The sequence below is a fragment of the Pelmatolapia mariae genome, linkage group LG8, assembly GCF_036321145.2.
Source record: "Pelmatolapia mariae isolate MD_Pm_ZW linkage group LG8, Pm_UMD_F_2, whole genome shotgun sequence".
NCBI classification, from domain to species: Eukaryota; Metazoa; Chordata; class Actinopteri; order Cichliformes; family Cichlidae; genus Pelmatolapia; species Pelmatolapia mariae.
In genome coordinates, this window is record NC_086234.1 from 5,796,596 (window position 1) to 5,818,824 (window position 22,229).

Sequence of the window (22,229 nt, forward strand, 5' to 3'; positions counted from 1 at the left end):
CAACAACATTGAGAGTAACATCCTCCTCTCTGCCCCTTAATGCTCTCTGGTCGCTATGGTAACGTTTAAATATTTCTTTCAAAATAAGACACACAACTACAACACGGGAAAAGACCCAGGGAAACCGAGTTAACAATAAAAACCCTGAAAACCATGAATTTCACACCCGAGCATCAACTCTCGCGGCCCGGTACCAAACGACTCACGGACCGGTATGGGCCAATGGCCCGGGAGTTGGGGACCAATGCCCTAACCGAACACTAATGCTACCTCTAACACTGAAACCAAGGTCATTAAACAAACAGTTGGAGGGGTGTGAAAGAGATCTTTTTATTTATTGTCATTGGTTTCCTGTGATAAATGATGTTAGCCGCTTACTTATGTTCTTTGAACGCGGCATCCTAAAGTCGGCCTATTCTGCACAGCCAAATTTAATTAACGTCTCTTCTTTTGTGAAGTACATAATTCATTATTGTTCTGCATTTAAGGGAAGTTTGTAAATGACAACGACCAAAAACATGGGTTACACTGTCCCCAAAAAGTTGCTGCATCAGTTGAATAAAAGGACAACATCAACACGGCAGAGACTGTTCATGTATAAGCTTTAATTTTAATCAATTAAAAAACATTTACAATAAACCTATTCGACATTTAATAAATAAGAATTTCCATTTCCCTAGCAGAAATCTTTCTTATTTCTTCCTGTATTGCAGTTCAAAAGCTCTTAAATAAAGGAGGATCGGTTCAGTGTACAGGGGTCACACCCAAAAATTTACATGCTTGTTGCTTGAGTTGTCTGAGCTCCATCCTTCACGCCATTGCATTACAGTAACATTTCTGGAACTATAGTTTCCAAACATTAAGAGAATTGTGCTTTCAAGGTGAATGCAGACTGAGGGGAAACGGAGGTATGAGTGGTCCAACACCAGAGGTCAGGGTGAAGCTGGTTGTAATATTTGCAGTATCCAGCAGGGGTCTTTCCTGAGCCATCTGAAAGCATTTCTCTGCTGTTTGATGTGAGATCATACACTCATGTGGTGCAGTAGCATTCAGTGTACTATATTAACAAGAGCTCCATAACTCAAACTGTCAACATAAAACTCTTCTCTCGTTGTTCTCGCCACAACATCCTGAAATCTAAACTAATTTTTGTTCTATTAATTGCACTTAAAATATGAACTGGCGATTGTACAGCTTTGTTAATGTGAGAGGCACCCTTTTTCTGACAGATGTCAACAAAAACATTAAATACTACATCTTTTGGAAATGCTACAAAAGCTACTTTTTCTTCAGTTCATACCGATTCAGGTTTTAGCTCTTCGTAACCACTGAGTTTAGTTTTGTAAATGTCCTGGTTAAGGGACGATTTGTTCTTGAACGTTATGTGTTTATTATTGTTTATGAGATCCGGTGGATCCAATAAAATTCAGGGGTCAAAGGCAGGATTTATACAGCAACAGGCCTTTTCACAGTCACATTAGGAAAAGCAAAGGAAGCAAAGGTGCTCCCAGGGACATTAATCACCTTAAAAATGATCTCATTTTTTACATCCACACTTATACAGCGGCATGTCTCCTGAGAAAGAAAGCATATCAAGTCAGGAGTCCAACTCATCTAACTAATAATGATGATTTTAGATTTTATTATCAACTAATTCAACTGTTTCTGCAGACATTTATGTCCCAATACAGTCCACAAGGAAAGCACATTTTGCTGTAAGTTTGCCAAACATGCATATATATATAATCTATATGCATGTTTCAAAGTCTCTTGTAGTGCATTTTTTTTTTTTTTGCATCAGTTAAACATGATTTACACAAAACTCAGCGTCGGCCTCATTTGATTATTTTACAGTCAAGCTTGGCTCGTGTGAAAGAATTGGCCTGGATTTTGGGAAATATAAAACTTGATTAGGTGCTGATTAGGGTTAACCAGCTTCTGCATGTAGTCGGCCAGGTGCTGTCTGAAGGTGAAGAAAATCTGAAAATCTGCCTGTCGCCCCTAGTGTTGTCTGAGGCCATTAGCACACCTAGTGAGGAATGAGGAGCAGACCTCTGATCAGCGCCGACTGGTGCCTCACTCTTCATTTCTGTCACCAGGGTGGGAGCCGGGCCTCTGTCAGCTGGCGTCACCACATGATAGGCCCAAAGACTAGGGGGGAAATTCAGAGTGTCTGTCTGGTCACTTTGTGCTTCCTGTTTATTGTGGTCTGAAGGTGACAGCACCTTGTCTCTTTTAGTACAGGTGCGTGTGGTCATCCTCTATGACCCACTTTAGGGGTCTACTCCAATTTATGGCAGCAGATTGAGGAAAACCTGGAGAACTACAGCAAGAATCCCCAGTCTTACTACTGAGGCAACAATACAAATTCTCATTTAGAATTTTGGAGCACACTAAATGTCTGCTGTGTGGATTAAGCGCTCACGTTTCCCCTCACCCAGTCCTGTTTCATCAATATCAGTGCTGTTATTGATTGTGGGCTGTAGCCATGTGTGGATAGGAGCATTTTGAAGTCAGCTGAATGAAGCAGGGTGCTCGGCCTTTGCCATATATATTTTTTAATCCAAGCAAAGTAGGGTGCAGCTGGGTTTGTGTAAATCTGCTGCTGAAAAGTTTAGCCTTGCTGAAATCACTCATCAGTGCTTCTAAATCGCCCAAAAGCTAAAACAAAAAATGTGATGTTGACGGAACTGATTAAAATGGAGGGATTTTCCAGATGCTATGACAAACCGTTGCAGCTGCAAAACTGCTGCTGAAAACAAACTGATACCGAATAATTTGCTACAAACTTCCCTTAATGCGAACATGGTGCCACTTTTCTTTCATATTATCTATAAAAACTGCAATAATTTTCTGGATTGTGACGCTATGATTGCAGCGAGGGACTTTTCTGACTGATGCAACGTCGACACATTGCGAGGTAAGGACTAGCTTCACGCTTAAAAGTTCTTGGTATGCTTCTTTAGAACAGTCAGAACGCCTTGGAAACTCCCTCCTCCTACATGCCCATCACACATCAGATCGAAGGAGTGCTGTGTCCAGCAATTTCAGTAACTTTCAAAACCAAATCTGATGTTCAGATTCATCACTTCACATAAAAAATGCCCATTTGTATGGAAGTGAAACTTAAAGAATCTTAACAAATGTATTACTTTGAAAGCCTACATGTGCGCACCGATATCTTTATTTCTATATTTAAACAAATACCAAAACTTGGAGCTATTAAATTAACCCAGATCCTCAAGATTATGACACTGTTATACGGAAAACATGGCAATTTGTTTAGTTAAACATAAAGAGTTTAATGCTTATGTACCTTTGAGGTTTTTCCAATATGCAACATAAGCCATAATGCAGTTTCTGGTATCATTTAAACCAAAAACCTTGATGGCACTGTTGTGTTGATTGGTTTCAGGGGAATAATTTGAACCGATTGGAAATACCCTACAATATGTGTTCCCATGAGCATGCTACAGACACAATATGGCCCCACTTATTAGAATATTGCTTCACAGTGCATTGAGAGGGCAGTATCTTGCTTTAAGACCAAGATGCACACTGCAAACTCAATAGAAATCACAAGCACCATCCCAAATGAACTCATGTGAAAAATTCAGCCAGAGTCAGTACAACACTTTGTAAACCATGCAGATCTCTGCTGCTACATCCTGCGAAACCCACAAAACAGTGTTTGCATCAGCAGGAATTCCTCAAATTGGAGAATTTTGTTAACTGGGAGTCAGTGTACAGTGAGAAAACAATACAGGACAGAAAACATCTCCATCTTAATTGAGGAATCCAACAACTAGGAAATGAACTGTGGGTAGTGCAGATGTGACTGACAGATTCAAAAGCACAAACTCTTTTATAATACTCCCCCCAAAATTTAGCTTACTAATGTTTGACAAAGTGAACCACATCCTGGTGGGTTGATCAGTTTTGATTAAAACCTGACTACGACAGTTACTGAAATTGATGAAGGTGGTTCTGTATTACCTGCGTCTGGGTTTGGACTTAGAGTGGCATACAGGGTTACAGTAAAGTACAAAGAGGTGTCACAATAAATTTAATAACTTTTAACATTAAATATTACTCAAACAGCTTTGCTTTCAAACCAGTAAGATATGTTGGATTGCCTGGAGTCGTGTGGACTTGTGATTTTTGCTGTGGTTGGAAAAATCTTGGCAGATGTAGAGGAACACACAGAAAATGTTGGCCTAATATGTATGAGGAAGGTTCCCCTTCTAGAACACAAGCCTGCTGTCACTCCATGGCCTACAGCGCTTCACTGTGGCCACTAGGGGGTGTTGCACTAATTAGATAGAGGACACTGTGTGAAAAGCCATAATTTCTGCTCAGAATCGTCATGGGAAATGAACGTGAACATATTGCAAAGATGTGTGAATGGTTGAAGGTGAGAACTGACGTAGATGAGACCAAAGGAGACATGGTGAGAGTGTTTGATGCAGAAAGAACAGACAATTGCTGCAGGCGTCTGTCAGCAAGCAGATATGCACATCTTTTTTTTTTGTTTCGTTGTTTTTTTTTTTACAAATCTCCAGATGTTTCAAAGGCCTAAGCCACAGGTCTTTATGTCTGTTTGGTGTTTATGTCACTTTAGGCCAGCGTTCCAGTCACTTCTACTCTGTTCGACGCCAACCTTGACACTAACTTTGAAAGTTCCTGTAGTCGTCTGACACTTCGAGGGGCTGGTCACTGTCCTTCTCTACGTTCTGCAGTTTGTCTGTAGCAAAACCAGAGACTGTTCCAGCCCTTCATCGTTATCCTGGACAGACAGTAAATGTGTCAATGAGGGCAGTGTGGGAAGGTGTTTGGAGACACTGTGGCAACCATGATAATGTGCGAGATCTTCAGTGGGTGTAATAACCATAATAGTCTGCATCGCTGTTGCTGTCTTTTTCACAGACCTCTCCACTGCGCGGGGGTGGGGAGTTTTCAGTGCTGGACGTATAGGGCGACACCCTCCTCTTCTTGTTTTCACCCACACCTCCCTCAAATAGACCAGAGTCGACCGAGTCCGCTGATTTCACGGAAGGTGGTTCGAGCCAAGGCTCCTCTTGCACTACGCCCACAGTGTCTTTGGGCTTGTCCTGCAGCAAGGGCGGCTGAAAAGAGTCCAGGAGTGGAGGAGGGTGCAGCCTGGGGTTCCCAGGGGATGTAGAAGATGAGGAGGAGGAAGAGGAGGATGATATGGGTCTAAACCACCCAAGAGTAGGGCCGGATTTAGTGGGGTGACCGAGGTACTGTGGGGTGGGCCGGCTGGCGCTCCAACCTGCTGAGGCGGCTCCCGATACAGACACGCTCGTAGATGCAAAAGGATGATCTGAATAGTAGCTGAGAGCATGGTGAGCAGATGTCTGCAAGGGGAAGGGCTTGTAGAAACCATTTCCAGAGAAGTCCCCCTCATAGGAGGAAGTGAAGTCAAGCCGATTTGGGGCCACGCCTTGCTGAGGTGTCAGGTACCAGCGGCTGTGGGGACCGGGGCTTGCGGATGGGTCTTTGTGCTGCTGGCCCATACCAATGTGCTCGCGGCCATAGAAGCGGCTCTGGGGCAGGGGGCTCATGTACTGTTCAGAGAGGTAGCCTTGGGGGTAGCAGCTCCCTGGCAGCAGCTGCTGGCCCTCTGTAGGGGAGGGGGTGAGGCGATCAGAGTCGGGAGGAGCATACAGCCTAGGCAGAAGGGAGGAGGAGGAGGAGGGGAAGAGAAGCGAGTGTGAGAAGAAGAGGAAAAAAAGAAGGTGTTATTTCCTGCCCAAACCTCAAACAACTATCAAACATCTCACAGCCCCTCACACCCTTTCACTGCAGCATGCTCAGCAGCAGCAAGTAATTGCATCTTTTCCAATATTAAAAGGCTGACACGAGCACTCAGGGCATTCAAGTGCCAGCAGTGACCCAGTCTCATTATTAATGCTGAGAAAACGCAGGGTTCACACTGAGAACAGAAGAGGATTTGCTTTTTGTAAATACAGACATTTTTGAAATTACTTACGTGTCATAATTGTCACGGAAACCTTTAGCGAACGGGTTATGGTCTATTTTCAGCTGAGTGATCTGTGTAGGGAATAAGAGGAGGGCAATGAGAGAACGTAGGCAAAGGAAAAAAGAGGAGTGAGCAACCACATAGAAGAAACAAGAGCGCAGAAAGAGAGGTCACCGACTAATAATTAATGAGGCTACCGTGCAGTTTTATCTCTTATTGGAAAGATTTCATCTTAAAAACTGCAGAGGGGAGGAACACAAATGTAAAACTGGGAGAGTGCATCTTGCATGGAGTAACTCTTCCACAGTTTACTTGAACAGCTGTGAAAAATACACCGTACACAAGAGAGATGTGAGCTACGGTGCTCAGGTCAGCCGAGGTGAAGCGACTCTTAGCTTGAAGGCTGCAGAAATGTAAGTTGGTGTGTATGCATTTTTGATGCATGCATGCATAAATCAGTAAAACATGTCGCTGGCATGAATCATTGATCTCTCAACATCATTAAAGCTGTGCAATGGAAGTTATAAGAGGTGTTTTTGTGGGCCGGTTGTGGAAGGTTGTTGCCAAATACAATACAATAAATATGCAAACATGGTAGAATAGAATGTCAGTGGTCTGCAACACAGGCTGCGGTTCACACCTTAAAACATATTTTTAAAGCATACAAATCTCATCTTCATCTATGTGTCTGAGGTGACTTACATCTGCATTTTGATAAGCAGTAACAGCGATGAACTGAGTCTCCGGGAAGATGAACGTCTGAGCTTTAGAAGAGAGGAAGGGGTCCTCTGTGCCATCCTCCTTTACCTGCACGATGTGAAGACGAGGCTGGTATTTATGGAGGGACTGGAGAACTATCATCTGGAGACAGGGAGATGTAATATTATGGTCATTTGGCTGCCACAGATTAAGAGCAGGAAACAAAGATACCTTTATTTTACCGATAAGCGAGAAAAATAAAGGCAGGAAATGAGCAGGCAGAAATTGCGTGTTTGCAGATGGTTTCCATCGTGACACTCATAATGTGGTTAATGTTTTCATATATCAAGAATAGGAAAGGAAATGATTAGAGTAGTGTAAAATATAAGCAGAAGGTGACAGTTATTGCATTCATCGATATGTTTCAGCCACTCACTGACCATGCGAGCATATTCAGAGACAGATTTGTAGATAGAAAGCAGATAAGAGGCAAAAGCACGGTACCTGTGCCACATTGTTGGTGCTTCCCTTGTTGTTGGTGAGCTTGAGCTTGCTAAACGACACCTCTTGTCTCATCCAGTGAGCTCCTGTGTTGGGAGAGTCGGGGTGCATGTACATCCTGTTCCCTGCAACCACCAAAGCACATCGTGAGCCGCGCATGTAGTTATGAATCAGGGCTGCACGCAATTTTACATTTTATTTATTTATTTTCACAGTTTTGGCTTCAAACTATCACAAAAACAAGAGAACAGGAATATCGTGCTGCAGCGAGTTTTGCTTTGATACTCACTTTTTCTCTTCTGCACCATTTCCTTTACAGCTGTGTTTTATTCAGTTGTTTTTTTTTTTGTTTTTTTTTTAAAGCTCTCAGTAATGAACAGACTAACTGTGATTAGGATTCTTCCCATAACTGAGCGGCTTTTCCATGAATCCTCCACCTGTTAACCCAGACGATCAATGCGCTGAGACCGGGCAGTTTCAAAATGCAACCTGCCGCTAACACTATGACTAAAACAGGTGCAGCGTGACATGCTTCATTTCTGTAGCATCGAATTTGGTAAATTTTGAAATGAGACTTTTTAGGACAGTTTCAGTAATATCAGTGTTTTCTGAGTCATTTTTAAAATGCTGCGATTCACTTTCTGTTTTGCTGATTAGGCAGAGGGAAACAACATTTTGCTGGAGCCCCTCAGGTGTAAATTTACAAAAAATAACTCTGGCTTAAGGACTTAAAATATTATCTGATCTAAAGTCAATTTTATAGAGATTTACATGAATTCAAGTTGAATTTGATGCGATTAAAAATGATATTTTCTGCAAATCATCAGCAAGCACTACATAATATTTATGGCACAAAAGTTAATGGATATTAATAATAAGTTACTGTCTGTAGGCCACTTCAGTTTAATACAAGGGAAGATGAAAAACTTCTTAAAACGCCACTTTTCCATCAGGTATTTCCCCTGCAAACTGGGATGGCTTTGTTTTCCTTCCTTTAATATTTTAATATATTCCTAGAGCAGCCAAGATTTCTCACAACATTACCACAACGACCTGCTAACCTTATTTTTGCACACCACATAAGGGTAATATTAAATCTAATTGAGTGAAGTTGTTTCACCACAAATTCCACAACTGTAGCACATCAGCAGTCACCTTTCCACAACACCTGGCATATGTGTGACAGCACCTTGCAGTTTCTCTCATTTATATATTTGTGGTTTGTCTATCATCAATCACACATAAAATGAAATCTCGGTTAACTTGCTATTGTTATGCTTAGTTTTTTCTTTTTTTTTCTGAAGTGTGAACAGGAGGAAATACTGAATGAAAGGTTGTGGAGAGAACAGGGCGTAGAAATGTAAATGTAACGTGTTAAATAATTATTTCTATGCTTGACGTTGAACACGTCTTTACAAGAAAAGACGAGAGAAGTGGCTGAAATGAACTCTGATGTATAACGAGATTCTTGGGGAGAAGCACGATTGGAGGTACATCTGGTGAGTAATTCAGACACTCTTGGATGCCACGGAAGATCAAAGCGGGACCCAGAGAGCTTTGATAGGTGCTGGAGAAACTGTGAGTGTAATTGTTAGTCATATTCAAAGTGATCAAATTACTGGACATGTTTTTAGTGGGTTTAAAGAGGGGTTAAAGATGGCATAATATTCCTAAAGATTTAATTGTCGTACTTTGTAGATGGAGGCTGACTAAAAAAAATACTCCAAATTTCCAAAGTACAAATTTTCCGCGTCTTAAAAATGTTTGACTGTATTTTTCTGGTAAGTAAATAGGTTTTTAGGATTCGTCTCGGCTCAACACGTTGGAGATTTTAAGTTTAAACTGAGTGAAACAAATTCCTGTTTAAGTCAGTTATTATAGCTCCTTAAACCAAGGAAGATCAGGCAATCTTTGAAAAATTGCAAAACATGTTGTGAAGCTGCTGACTGAAAACCTCTCAGACCAAGTGTGCATCTTAATGCACGTTTTGGTTTCCCTACTGTATGCATCTAGGTTTGCTACAATACTGCTAAATAAACCACTTCCTCAGGCTCTTCCAGGCAGCACACTGAGTGAAGTCTCCTGCTTGACTGACCCAGGTTTATTTTTGATGGCGGGTTTAAATCATAAGCTTCGCATTAGAATCTAGTGCAGGAAGCCCCAGGAAGATTGTGGGTTTGAGCTGTTTACCGGCTACTGGTGGTAAATGCACGATGAGAAGAAAATGGCTATTTTCAATGAGTAGTAGACACTTTTTTTCACAGGTAGAAGAGCTGTTCTTACGTATTAGGAGTACTAGTAAAACTCATGAATCCAAAATTGCAATATTTGTCATCCAGAATAGCCGGTTTCATTATATTACATGCATTTATGTATGTATCAGTGCAAATGCTAATCCAACTACGTTCCTTTGATATAATGAAACAGTTTATTTTAAGGTTTTAACTATAGTGGAGTTAATATAAAGCATTTTAAGTGAAATCAGTCAAGTAAAGAACAATTACTTTGGTGGTGTACGTCATTCCTTTTATATCCTTTTGCATTTTTACATCTGTTATATATAAAAGTTATAATCTTAGTCGCTTATCGTTTTATCAGTGTGTTCAAAGTCTTTTTCAATAGACGCTGCAGCACTCTTTTTTTCTTCTTTTTTTAGTATTTGTGAATGTAAATGTAGTTGTTTGATCAGCGGACCAAATCTTGGTTTCTAACAGTCATAAAGGCAGCCCCAGGGTTTTACATTCTGTACTATAGTTTCAGTGTACCTGGCATGTTCCCTTCTGCTTTCCCACACTGGACCCACTTGCCGCCCTGGTATCTCCAGTGGTGCTGATCAGCTAGAACGACGTCCACATAGACGTTATAGTGGGCAGTAGGATCCAGGACACTGATATTGAAGCTCAGAAAGGGGAACATCCTCCTGGAGAAACATAAGAGAAATTTATTTGTTAAAAAAACAACAACCCAAAAACGTTGTTTATACCTTTGTTCACATACTGTAGCTCCATATTTTGTGGAAACAGTAGAGGTTTATGGATCAACTACGCCCACGTCCAAGGTGCACAGAGAAGCAGATAAAATCTCGAGAGGTTATGACTTCTTTTGTTATCACGATTATTCTGATGACAGTTACAAAATGCATCAAAGTGCTGACAGATCTCAATGTTAAACACATCTATCTATAATAGAAAATGTCTATCCAGCAAAGATATCTGTCTTCAAAGTTAACAGAAAGCAGCCATGTCAGTCTGCTGCCCCTGAGTTTTTAAATAATGTGCATGTGAGTAGTGACTGAAACCCATATTACACTTTATCCATATTAGCCCTGCACATGGTTAGTGTGTTGAAAAAACAGGAGATTAGTTTTTATTCCGTATAAAAGGTTTATGTTATATTTCCAAATATTAAAATTTGGACTCCAGTAACTTGGATCACTATTCAAAATCAGCTTTATTGGTGTAGACCGTTAGTTCATCCTCTGTCTAAAACAAGCCACTTTAGCTCCTCTTGCTTTAAGTCAGCTTTATTCTCACAAACATGAGATTTGAACAGCAGGTGGACATACAGAGCTGAGAGTGGAAAGTAGACCCTGATGCCTGTTGATTACATGCATATACACTGACATCATTGCATGAAACTTTATGTAACAGAAAACAGTACAAAATAAGTTCAGTTGTCAGAAACAACTGACATTTCTCTCTTTTGAATCACATAGCCTCTAAAAATTATGCATTCCATTAAAATAATCTGTTGTTGAAAACTGAACTATTGTAAATTTTCTGAACAGTGTATGTACATAAGCTGTTGAGATGATTCATGTTTGGCCTTTCAAACTGTAATCCTCGGTTTCCTAAGCAGCTAAAGGAGTCATGAGAGGTGGAGAGGACGGCTGACACTTGAGCTCAATATTTAATGCTGCTTTCAATAAAAGATGCCCCAGAAGATGCTCTCGATTGCTGGGGCTTTACATGTTCAACCCGTTTTGATCACTCCAGTGAGACGAGGTAACTGGGAGGTCAGGTTGTCCCCTAGCTGGACGACCCGGGAACGGAGAGGGAGAAGCTGGGTTAAATGGAATTAAAGACACACACGCAAACATATAAGAAATGGACTCTGAATACACAAAACTACAAACACACAACGGCAGATAAACCCTGCTGACATTCACGTGTGCGCCAAATATCCGGAGTGCATGTCGACACGAAACACTTACTGTAGTGATTCAGAGTTACTAACCTTAATGAGTTGTAGTTTACACTTTACATTATAGCGCAACATGTAACACACAAATGTTAGTCATTCTCTGGGGGAAATCCGCTTAAGGGAAATTAGTTGGACAATCATGTCCCTTAATATTCATTTTCCCAAATGACTGATAGGTGAGAAAAAGTTTGATGGAGATTTAATCTACAAGGCTTTTATTTTTTCTCCCCACCTAGGTTCATATTATTTCCTGGTTAAGTTAGACATCAACACGGCTTGGTGAGCTTTAGGAAAAGACCCCTTTCACAGCCACGTTAGAGGCCTGTCCTCTGCTTTGTTGCTTGTAATAATAGTTGACTTGATGAGGTGCTAAAAGTAGACTATAGATAGCAAAGATGTGCTGCTTGCAACGTTTTTGTGAGCAAATGTTATTAAGCAGAAAACTTATTTCCTTGAGATTTAACTGAGAATGCCCTTTAATATTATGAGACTGAAGAAATGCTCAAACTAAATGGTGATATTAGCTGTACGCTGCAAGCATCTGAAATGACTCATGTAGGTGTTTCTGAAATGCCATCTAGCAAATGACTGACTGACATCATATTAGCGTGCAGATTCAGAAGAGGTGGCATGAAAACTTTAAAGAAGCCTGGAGTTTGAATCTCATCTCTATTTACTAATTACTATTACGGATTTATTTGGTTAGGTTTAGGAAAAGCTTGTGGTTTGTGTTAAACATTAACATGAAAATAAAGGTGTGAATAACAGTTCACAAAAACCTAATCTTTTTTAGAGGAAGACAGTCTAGCGATATGTAAATTTTAGGAAAGATTGCATTAACATATTGCAGAACTCCGTAGGATGTGGCCACTCGTGACCTTGAGCTTCTCTATAAAACCAAATCATTACTGAGAAATTTCAGACTGAACCACAGAGTCCTTCAAGAGACTGAAATTGCCGCTTCTGGAGATATAATGACTAAAAATTTGCCTCACAACTCACCTGCCCCTAAAGATCACTACGTACAAAAAATGATCTCATTTGTTTTATCATTACAGAAACTCAGTGATTTAAAGGAAGACCTGAGCTTTTCCTGATAATGCCACCAAATCTCATGTTCATTCATTTCTGTCTCTTTTGTGCCATAGCATGCTTATAAATACCCCTGCGATGAACTCTGGGTCCATATGAGGTCACCAGAGTGTAGCTGGTGTAAATAAAGGCATCGTGTTTGACATCTGGCCCAGCTAAAAGCTCCTCAGGCTATGGAGCATTTGTAATGACTGACATTCAGCTCCCGCTGCCCACCCCTGCCACTTTGATTTGTTCGGTATTAAAAGCACACGAGTGTTTTTAAACCTACAAATGTAAATAGAATAAAAACATGCCTTTGTCTATTTTTCTTCAAATAATAGATTTGCCTAAAAAGGAGCTGAAAGTGTGTAAAAGTATAGATGGTTATAATGAGTTATATGAAAAGCATGTCGTAGTCACTTTAAGAGGGCAAAGTGCGCACAAAAACAGAAAAAATAGCTCTTCGAGAAACACCCTTTACTTTCTTGTCTAAAACATTTTGATGTGGGTGGAAAAGATAGATAAGGTCTCATGTCTATTTGATCACCGCACACTGCGCACACTGTGCGCACACACACACACACGTTAGAAATGAAAGTTAGACATATAGCCTAAATATAATTCAGTCAGTTAAAGTATGTGCCGAGAACATGACACTACATGTTGGCAGCATCGTTTTGGTAAACTACAAAACCTGTTATCTCTTCTCGATCGAAACTGACCTCATCTAAAATCAGCTTGTCCCCCCCTGAAGCAGCCGGGTGATTTAGGGGTGCAAAAACAAGACAGGTGTGTAACGAGACAATGAGTTAGAGGCTACTGTTAGCGACAGCCCGGGGGCCCGTCTGTGCTGATGAGGATTTCATGCGTGTAGCCTGAATCTGTGTACATCGTTTGTACGGGAAATTAAGAGATGCATAAAATTACTTTTACATTTGTCACATGGTATTACGATGGGGCACTTTACTCTGTGTTTAAACTGTATAATATACAAAATGAGCAGCAGTGCTAGAAATAACTGTAAATAACTAAAAGCTGTGATACTGTGGTTCACTAAGCATAACTGACAGCTGAGCATAATCGTTAAGTGAATCGATTATTCAAAACTTTATAAAAAATTATTCAGCCAGTTTTGAATAATCGATTCACTCTTAATGATTGTTACGATTATGCTTAGTGAACCACAGTATGACATTCATTTATCCCAACTACTGACTTACTGTTCTAACCAGTAATTCACTGCTGTTAGGAAATAGCCCAATCTATTAATAAAAAATAGACAGTTCTATCTATTTACACGGTGCATATGTTATGTTTAAAATAAGAGCAATTGTGTGAGGCCAAAAAGAACCATATTGTTTGTGGTAAAAAAAAAGTGAGGGGGGGGGCAACTTTCTTTCTGCAGACTTTTATTAATAACTTTTTCGAGCTTTATTTTAAGTGTTTATCATTTTAATCTGTTTTTCCATACCGTTACTGAACATTTTTAGCTGTTAGCCATATTCTTAGCTAGCGGTATCAACTATTTGTTAAATTTCTTGTTACAATGAATGAAATTACTTTAATTAAACCGTAATTTCTACTGTTTCTTTTCAGATTAGCAGCTTTCCAATTACCCCCCTGGCAATTGCACCCCCTGGGCTACTCGAGCTCCCGGTTTGGGTTCACTGGTTTATGGGAATGCTCTGCAGAGAGAAAGCACAGATGATGTGATGTTTCACATTATGCATTTATTGCTCATTAGACCTCTCAAAAGGCTGAGCTGCAACATACAGCCACTGGCTGTGAGCACAGCTGCAGCTCCAAATCAGCTTTGGCAGTGGTCAATGAGCAAACTGGTACACCAGCTCCTCTGGTTATCTTTCTGACTGTAAGGCTACAGACTTGCAACTGAGCAGCCACAGCTGAGGGTATGCAGGCTGGCTGTGGCCACAGCCAACGGCAGTGTGTGTATCATAATACAGCTCAGCATTTCTTTATGAATCAGAGGAAATGCAAAAGTTATTTTCGGGTAGTGCAAAAGAAGTCTTGAATAAATTCCTGATGTGACCCTTAGGGGGCTCTGTAATGCTCACATATGTACCCATACAGTTTAATAACAATCCTGAAGGGTTAAAATTACTACAAAAATCGTGGTAATTCGCATTTGCATTGATTTGTAGACTAAGGGTACTTTACTTTAAATTTGGATATATAAATGCAAACTTTATGTCCAGTTTTCAAAAACACATCTCTATTAATTATAAAAAGAACGGCAAAAGCTGGACTTTTCCTTAATTCATGTAAAGAAAAAGTTCAGATGATCAAATGTTTTCCGGTTTGTCTCCTTGACTGCTGGCTCTTTAAGACGGCAGCACACACACTCGCACACACACGCCCTCCTTGCTCACTAGTAAGACAAAACCCTACGCTGAACCGTCCCAGTTGGGGTTTTCTGGCTACATGGCGAGTCCAGTTTAACAATCAATCATAGTTCTCGGTGAAACACAATCGTGGCAGCAGCTCTTTAGTGGCTCGCAAAGAACAGGTGAAAGGGCTCTTCTTCCGCAGCAGTATTTAATACAAGTGAAAACAGAAACTTGGCTGTTGAGCTCATGAATGGATTGATCCACCTACACTGAGTGAGAGTAATCTAGAAAGAAGTGGAATTGTTATAATTTTTTTTTTTGCCCCATTCATATTATCAGTTTACTTATAGTAGAGCCTTTTATAGGAAATCAGAACTTGAGAAGGGGAGAAACCAAAGAAAACACAACACAGAGGGGTATTTGCATGTGTGGGAGGCTCTTTGTGTTCAAAGTTCACTCAGAGACGCTGAAAAGCACTACATACATACATGATAGTGTGCAGTTATTTTCAGTGTGGTGGCGTTGTGGTAATTAAGGGCACGGTAGCTGTCATGTCTAGAGTGTCACACAAACATGATTTTACTTTTACATGGCAGATACAGTCACAAGGAAAGCACCTCTGTCTGTTGCAGTTTGGAAAATGATGATACACAGACACATGAAGTCGCTTTAACACAATAGGAAATCTCAAATTTCAGTTACCCAGCTACCAGACAGACTAACTAATAAACCTGCCAGCGTGCCACTGAATTATAGAAACTTGGCAGTAACGGCAAATGTCTATTTCTGAGCACGCCGTGTACGAACATGAAGAGTCATAACTGTAGTCGTTTTTAAGGCAAAATACCATAGAAGAAGATGAGTGTGGTGAACCAGCCACTAATATAGAGACAGTGACATTTAAAAAAAAAAAAAAATCAAAATAAACTGTGTGGATGTTGGAGAGCGAGGAATGGGAGGGCGCGGGAGGGGAAACTGTGGGGGGGAAACGGAGGTTGGAGAAAGGGAAAAGGAAAGAGCAGAGGGTGGAGTGAAGAGAGGGAAGGAGGGAGAGGAGAGGAGGGGTGGGGTGGGGAAGGGTGGGGGTTTTGTCCTGGGGATGCGAGGCAGTAGCTTGAGCGGAGAAGAGGAACTGGGTATTCACCAGGGAGAAGACTTTTCCACACGAGCGCACCCGCTGATTCATCTGGACAGGAGTTCAGGTCCAGTTTTTGTCACCGCGCGTACGCTTGATCATCTGTGACGAAAACATGCCAGTCTACAGCTGCTGCCGGACACAAGGACTCTTTAGCACATGGACACCCTTGTTTGTGTATTGACTTATGGCAGAGGAATTCAGCCACTATAAGTGCTGAAATGTCCATTTTGGGGGGTAGTAGTCAGGGGTAGTCACCTGATACTGTGGACTTCATGCTTCAGACCTCATAAAGGATAATGCTGCTGTTAATCTGGATTTTTATCATAAACAAAGTCTGCGGACAGACTAAAACCAGTTGTAGTTTAGTCTGCTTTCCAACACATCCAGCTTCTTGTGTATGAAACAAGACACAAGGCCATTCGTTTCCACAGTGAGGAATTAGGAACAAATTTCAGGAGCACATTAATTCCCATTTGTTGGGGTTGGTGTACTGGTGTGTGCTTGTTTATGCTTGTATGCTTGTTTAGTTGAGGGCCTCGCTAATGTTTCTTTCAGTAGCTTTTGGATAACAATCAAACAGTCTGGTAAAGATCCTATCAGCCACAACATTATAACCACACACTGTACAGAGAAGATAAATGTAGCCACGCCCGAGCACATCCAGCTTTATCATCTATTTCACTCTAAAAGGGACCACACTTTAAAAGAACATAACACTGCATTAGCGATTAAAGTGATAAAATTAAAGGCACATTTTCGCTGAGGTCAGAGGTCAAATGAGTAGTAAAGTCATTTTTTAAAAGACCTCGGTATAATCGAACTGAGTAGCCCCCTGTTGGCCATTATAAGAAATGCAGGTTTACCGTGTTTTGACATTAGCTTAACTTCTCAGATCGGGAATGTATAATTGAAAAAAAAAACCACATGTTTGGAGATCAGTCAATGCTCCGGGTTCGGTGTTGTCTTCTTCGTGCCATTCCTGAGGAGTTTTTGGATTATCCTGCAGAGGGAGGCTGCAGCCATCAGGGAGCATCTGCGATAACGTTTAGGTGTGTGGTATGTGCCATTATGCCAAGTCGCAAAGTAGCATCGCAGTGAATAGTGATACTGACTTCACCTATCAGCGGTTGTAATGTTGTGGCTGATCAATGTATATATTAGTATTTATCAGTATACAGACCATTTATAACAGTGTAATCAAATCATTGTTAACAATGAACTTGTCAGCAATAGAAAACAAACAGGGAAGTAGATACAGTTTATATTTCTTTATCTAATTAGTCCCACAACCAGTTAGCAGCCTATCTTTATGTTCAATTAGTAACAGTATTTTTTTTAATCAAACTTCTTGGGGATCAAATATAGAGCTATAAAGTTAAAAAAAAATATGTCAAGTGTGTCAGTAATAAGCCTAAGGCTCCAAATGCGGTGGACATTACTCACTTTGAAGAGGAGCTTAATTACACGGTATGAGGAAGTACTTGTATAGCTGTCTAAAATATTGGCACTAGATGTTTCTGCGAAAAGCTACATAGGCACACATAAACAGCTGAACAGGAAGTGACAGGTCATACTGTCAAAACCTTGAAATAGTCCCACTTCTGCTTTCAGAGAGAGAGAGAGAGAGAATGCGAGCAAAAACGAATACATACGACTTCCAAACATTCACCAAAAAGGCAGCTCGCGATGCAATTCTTAAATATGTTTTTCTGATATGTTAATTTCAGCATTAACTTCTTTAAATTTCTAGAGCAAGCTGCCCTTCTAAAGACACCCACTCTTATTTCCTTGGTGATGTGAAGTGATAATTTCCACAACATGAGAAGCCTACTTTGGAAATAAAGCTGGTTATTACCTAAATCATTTGATGAATTCATAGAAATACAGCATTTTCACCAATGGGCTGCAGTATATTAGAAGAATAAAAACCACATTTCATTTTCATTGCGTGTTAATAAACATCTTGTACTGAGAAAAGCACCAGAACGGTTTAATAAGAACAGATACAGGAACCTAAAACTCATCATACGCGGTGATTACCGTTTCTGAGCGCTCATTCTACTCAAAACACAGCAGCACCATCTATTCTTGGGAACAAAATAAATCAGAGGATTGTTTCCTCTCGAAAAACTACAGGATGTCAGACTGATACAGTTTACAGTTTGCAGTCAGTGGAGCAGAGAGGGCAGATGAGCATGATTCCTCCGAGTCTGAACTTTAGTTTTACATTATTTCCCTAAAAGGTGTTTTTACGCAGAGAACTTAGTCAGTACTTTCTCCTTCCTAGAACACACACTGCATGGCCGAGCAAGACTTTCTTTGTAAGTTATGTGCTGTAATTAAAGCGAATTATTTCCTCTTTAAAAACTACCAGAGGATCGTTCCGTTACAGCCACATTTCGAGGTGATTTCCTTTCAAATTCAAACGCGGCCCAACCCTTTTAACAAAAAATGAAGATGCTTTCTACTGCAGTTTCCCAAAAAAAGTCCCCACAAATGCATGTACTTCTTGGAAACAGCTGCAGGGAAAAGTTTGCCTTCTTGACTCATATCTGCACCAAGAGTACCACAGGTGTAGGATCCCTGGTCAAACAAATGAATAAGGAAGAAAGCTTCACTTTCTCTTTTCAAATTTAGTCATTTGATTTCTTTTAAATCACAAAATCTCCCCTTTTTCCCATTTTCTACCACAATTTGTTCGACCCCTTGGACACGGTTGCGCTGACACAAACTTCGTCTTAGCCGAGGACAGCCTGTGCCATGGTATCAGCTAGTGAGGTGAATCTGAATTTAGCTCATGAGAAGTGCAGATGAATTCGCCCCCACCCTTCGCTACAGGCCGAGAAAATGTGTCTAGATTTCAAAGCCCAGGTGTGCTACATGAGCTTCTGAGAGATCTGTCAGGCTGTACACCCACCGTCTAGTGGAGGCTGAAGAAAGCAGAAAAAAAGAGAACCTAGTCTTTTACTTCCTGAACATCAAAGGTGCCTCACCTCCTCAGTGTGGCCATCTAAAGCTTCAGTAATGTTTGACCCTTCACTTCATTTCTCTAGAGTTTCTTTCACCCTTTCGCCTACTGATACCGAGGTTTTGATTAACATTGCAGACCCCCGGACTCCTCTCTTAAAATCACACCAAAATTATTGTGGAAGCCTGAACCCGAGATGAAAATTTTAAGAAGGATATTGCCTCTGATATTGAAAGTTTTTTTTTCTTTTTTAGTGTTTCTCTGCTCACCTTCTCCAAAATCTTGTAGGATTTTTTCTTTTTTTTGTTACGAAAAAGTGTGAGTGTCAGAAACAGGGGTAAAGATAAAAGACAGACAACATTTTCATCGTCAGGATTTCACATTTTCACAATATGAGGTTTGTGGTTTGTGCACAACAAGAAAATTTGCTTTTTGTCACATGTGGAAGGATAACACCTCCGCGCTCACCGACCCTATTATTATTGCGGGTAGTCTTTGACTTTTTCTTTGCTCTGAGGGAAGCTGAAATTAGCTGGAGCAAAATAAAAGTGTACTTCATGCATTTTAATTACGTGACCTGATATATGATGCTACTTACCACAGTGAGTTTGTCTACAGAGGAAACTGCCAGGAATTGCTACGTCAAATAATAGAAGACGCACGCACGCACACACACACACACACACACACACACACACACACACACACACACACACACACACACACACACACACACACACACACGGATAAAAACGTAATAAAATATTACATTTTTAACACTAAAGTCCCCAAATCATTGGCTAATTCTGCAAAACCTGTGCACACCATAAAATGACTTCCAAGGCATTGAAGGGAATTTCTAAAACGATCCATTTTGAAGCATGCGAACAGTTAAATGTGCAATTTGTGATCAGGTTTAGCAGATAAAAGGCAAGAAAGTATATCAAAAGTATATCTAAAAGGAGCATTTCCTACCCCCAAAACCGTAAGTGTACTGCACTCAGAATAACTTTCAGTAGTAAACCAGAAGGCAAAGAAGCCATGCAGGTCAAAGGGGAATATTTTGCAAGAACATAAGCTGCACCTACCAAACTGAAATTCATCTGTTTCAAAAAACCACAAAACGCCACATGCAACAACAACAACACACACAACCTTAGATATATAGATTAAATGGCTTGAGTAAACTTTGTGAATTTTTACTCAAGCCATTTTAATACAAAAATTTTGAGTTTCAGCAGACAAACCGAGGGAAGCCACTGGAAATATCAGTGTCATATTACGTGACAGCGCAATTGTTTTCCGTGCACGGATCCGAGCCATGAGAAACCTATGGCCTGAAACCTTGTGTCAAACACAAGTGTCGCATATTAGTGAATTAATCCTCATCGACGTGACTGCATCTTAATGCTCGGTGACCTATCAAGAGAGGCCCGGCAGCGCCGTCTCTTCCCCTCTCAAGCCATGAGCTGTGTGCACTGCAGAGAGCTGCCTGTGCGAGGCTTTTAGCCCACATGTTTTTTTAATCACAATTTCGATATCGTCATTTTTTTTTAAAGCTTCCCACTTAGAGTATCGCTATGAGGGTTGTTTTTGTTTCTTGTTTTAGATTTCTTCCTCGCTGTCTGCACGAACAAGAATTTGATTTGCCCCCAAACTGAGTTTTGTAACGTCGATTATTGCCAATGACGGATGGTTAAAAAGATTACGTAACATTTAAAAAAAAAAAAAAAAGATTAGCGCTTTCTCTGATGGTTCGAAAAACTGTAAAATTTCCTGTTTGGTAAGCTGAAGAGGTGCTGATATAAAGTGAAGGCACCCAAGAGACTTTATAGGTCAAAGAACAGCTCAGCCTGCAGCTGAGCCTCCACTTTGCAGTTTGTTTGGCTCTTCAACAACTTTTTAATTCGGTTGTAATTCCTTGCATAGTAACATACATTTCAGATGCCTCTCAGTAAAATGACATAGTGGCCTTCTGTGCGTACCCTAATAAATTTCAAATTTAAAACTTAATTCTTTAGAAACTGTCGTACTTTCACATCCTTTAAGTAGGCTACAGCTCGGATGGGGCAAATTTTGCGCAAAACTTTGCACCTTCTGATCATTATCCCAGAAAAACTCCCAACAACCACGTCACCTGAGCAGAGACGTGGCGGTGATGCCTGCACAGTCCTGCAGAGCTGGAAGACGACCGCCATTCAACTCTCGGAAACAGAAAAATAAAACTGGTTTTAGACGTGAATTGAAGTGCGCTCTTGTGGCGTAGCGGAGGCTGCTCATGGTAAAGATAAGACAGGTGAGTGAGTAAATTAGAAAGTGTAAAAACCAAAGGGCAGCGGTGTGAAATTCACGCTTTCTGTGACCCCCTCTCTGCTCAATTAAATGTGCTAATCGACAGCGGAGGAAACAATGTGTAGTTTTTTCTGTTTGTCTGTGAGACTCACCTCCCCTGCTTGGTGATTATCATCTCGGTTTGGAACTTGTGGAACTTGGCCCACAGCGGGTAGTTATTGAGCAGAGCCTGAGTCTTCCCGCACACCTGTAGCCCAGGTAAAGGGTAGAGAGGCTGCCGCTGAAACCCGTGCTGAAAGCTCGCTGGGTAATTCTCCGGAGAAGGGGAGTACACGTCTTTACCCCCCGTGGGAAACCCGTCTCCTGCCGTCGGGATGTAAGCCTGCCCGGCTCCGCTTCTCGGCGGAGAGCGCACGCCGCCGTACGGGCAGCTGCTGAGGGTCTGTGCGTAAAACCTGCCGGGCTGCGCTCCGTATCCTCCTACCGCCTGGTCCGAGTGGTAGGGCAGCGGCAGCGCGTCCTGCCCGCTCTGAACAGAGTCCGAGTAGTAAAACCTCGCGTCCTGAATCCCCATTTTGAACTCGGCTAGATCCTTGCCGCCGCGGTGGAAGTGACTGCTGATGTCGGCGTTCTTTCCGAAAGTTTGCGTTTCAGTCCCATTCAACATGCTGAGGTAGAGGTTGCCACCTATGCCGCCCATTTGCAGCCCCGCTCCCAGGCTGTGTCAAATGTCATAAGTTTGCGCTCCGTTTGAGTAAAAACATGTACGATAATAATCATAAAAACCAAGACCAAAAAACAACTCAGCCTAAGTCACTTGCCCTCACCTACGACTCAAAACGCACCGACATGAATTTTTAACTCGGTGTCTCCGCCGCTCAGAGGTTCAGATATAAAAACATCCCTCACGCCTCATTAGTCTGTTCATCGATAAACTTTTATTATTGCCAGAGTTGGTGTTTGTCTTTTTTTGACGTGTGGAGTCGCTAGCAGTAACTCAAA

General features: G+C 41.1%; 1 protein-coding gene across 1 annotated transcript; it reads right to left on the reverse strand.

Annotated features, from left to right (window-relative positions):
- Positions 1–646: 646 nt before the first annotated feature.
- tbx21 (T-box transcription factor 21) lies at positions 647–22,209 on the reverse strand. The gene is made up of 6 exons (XM_063482590.1): positions 21,380–22,209; positions 9,970–10,124; positions 7,208–7,329; positions 6,707–6,865; positions 6,014–6,075; positions 647–5,691 (listed from the first exon to the last, which is right to left on the reverse strand). Exons 1-6 carry the CDS (start codon positions 21,925–21,927, stop codon positions 4,872–4,874), a joined length of 1,866 nt encoding a protein of 621 aa, XP_063338660.1. The 5' UTR covers positions 21,928–22,209; the 3' UTR covers positions 647–4,871.
- Positions 22,210–22,229: the final 20 nt, after the last annotated feature.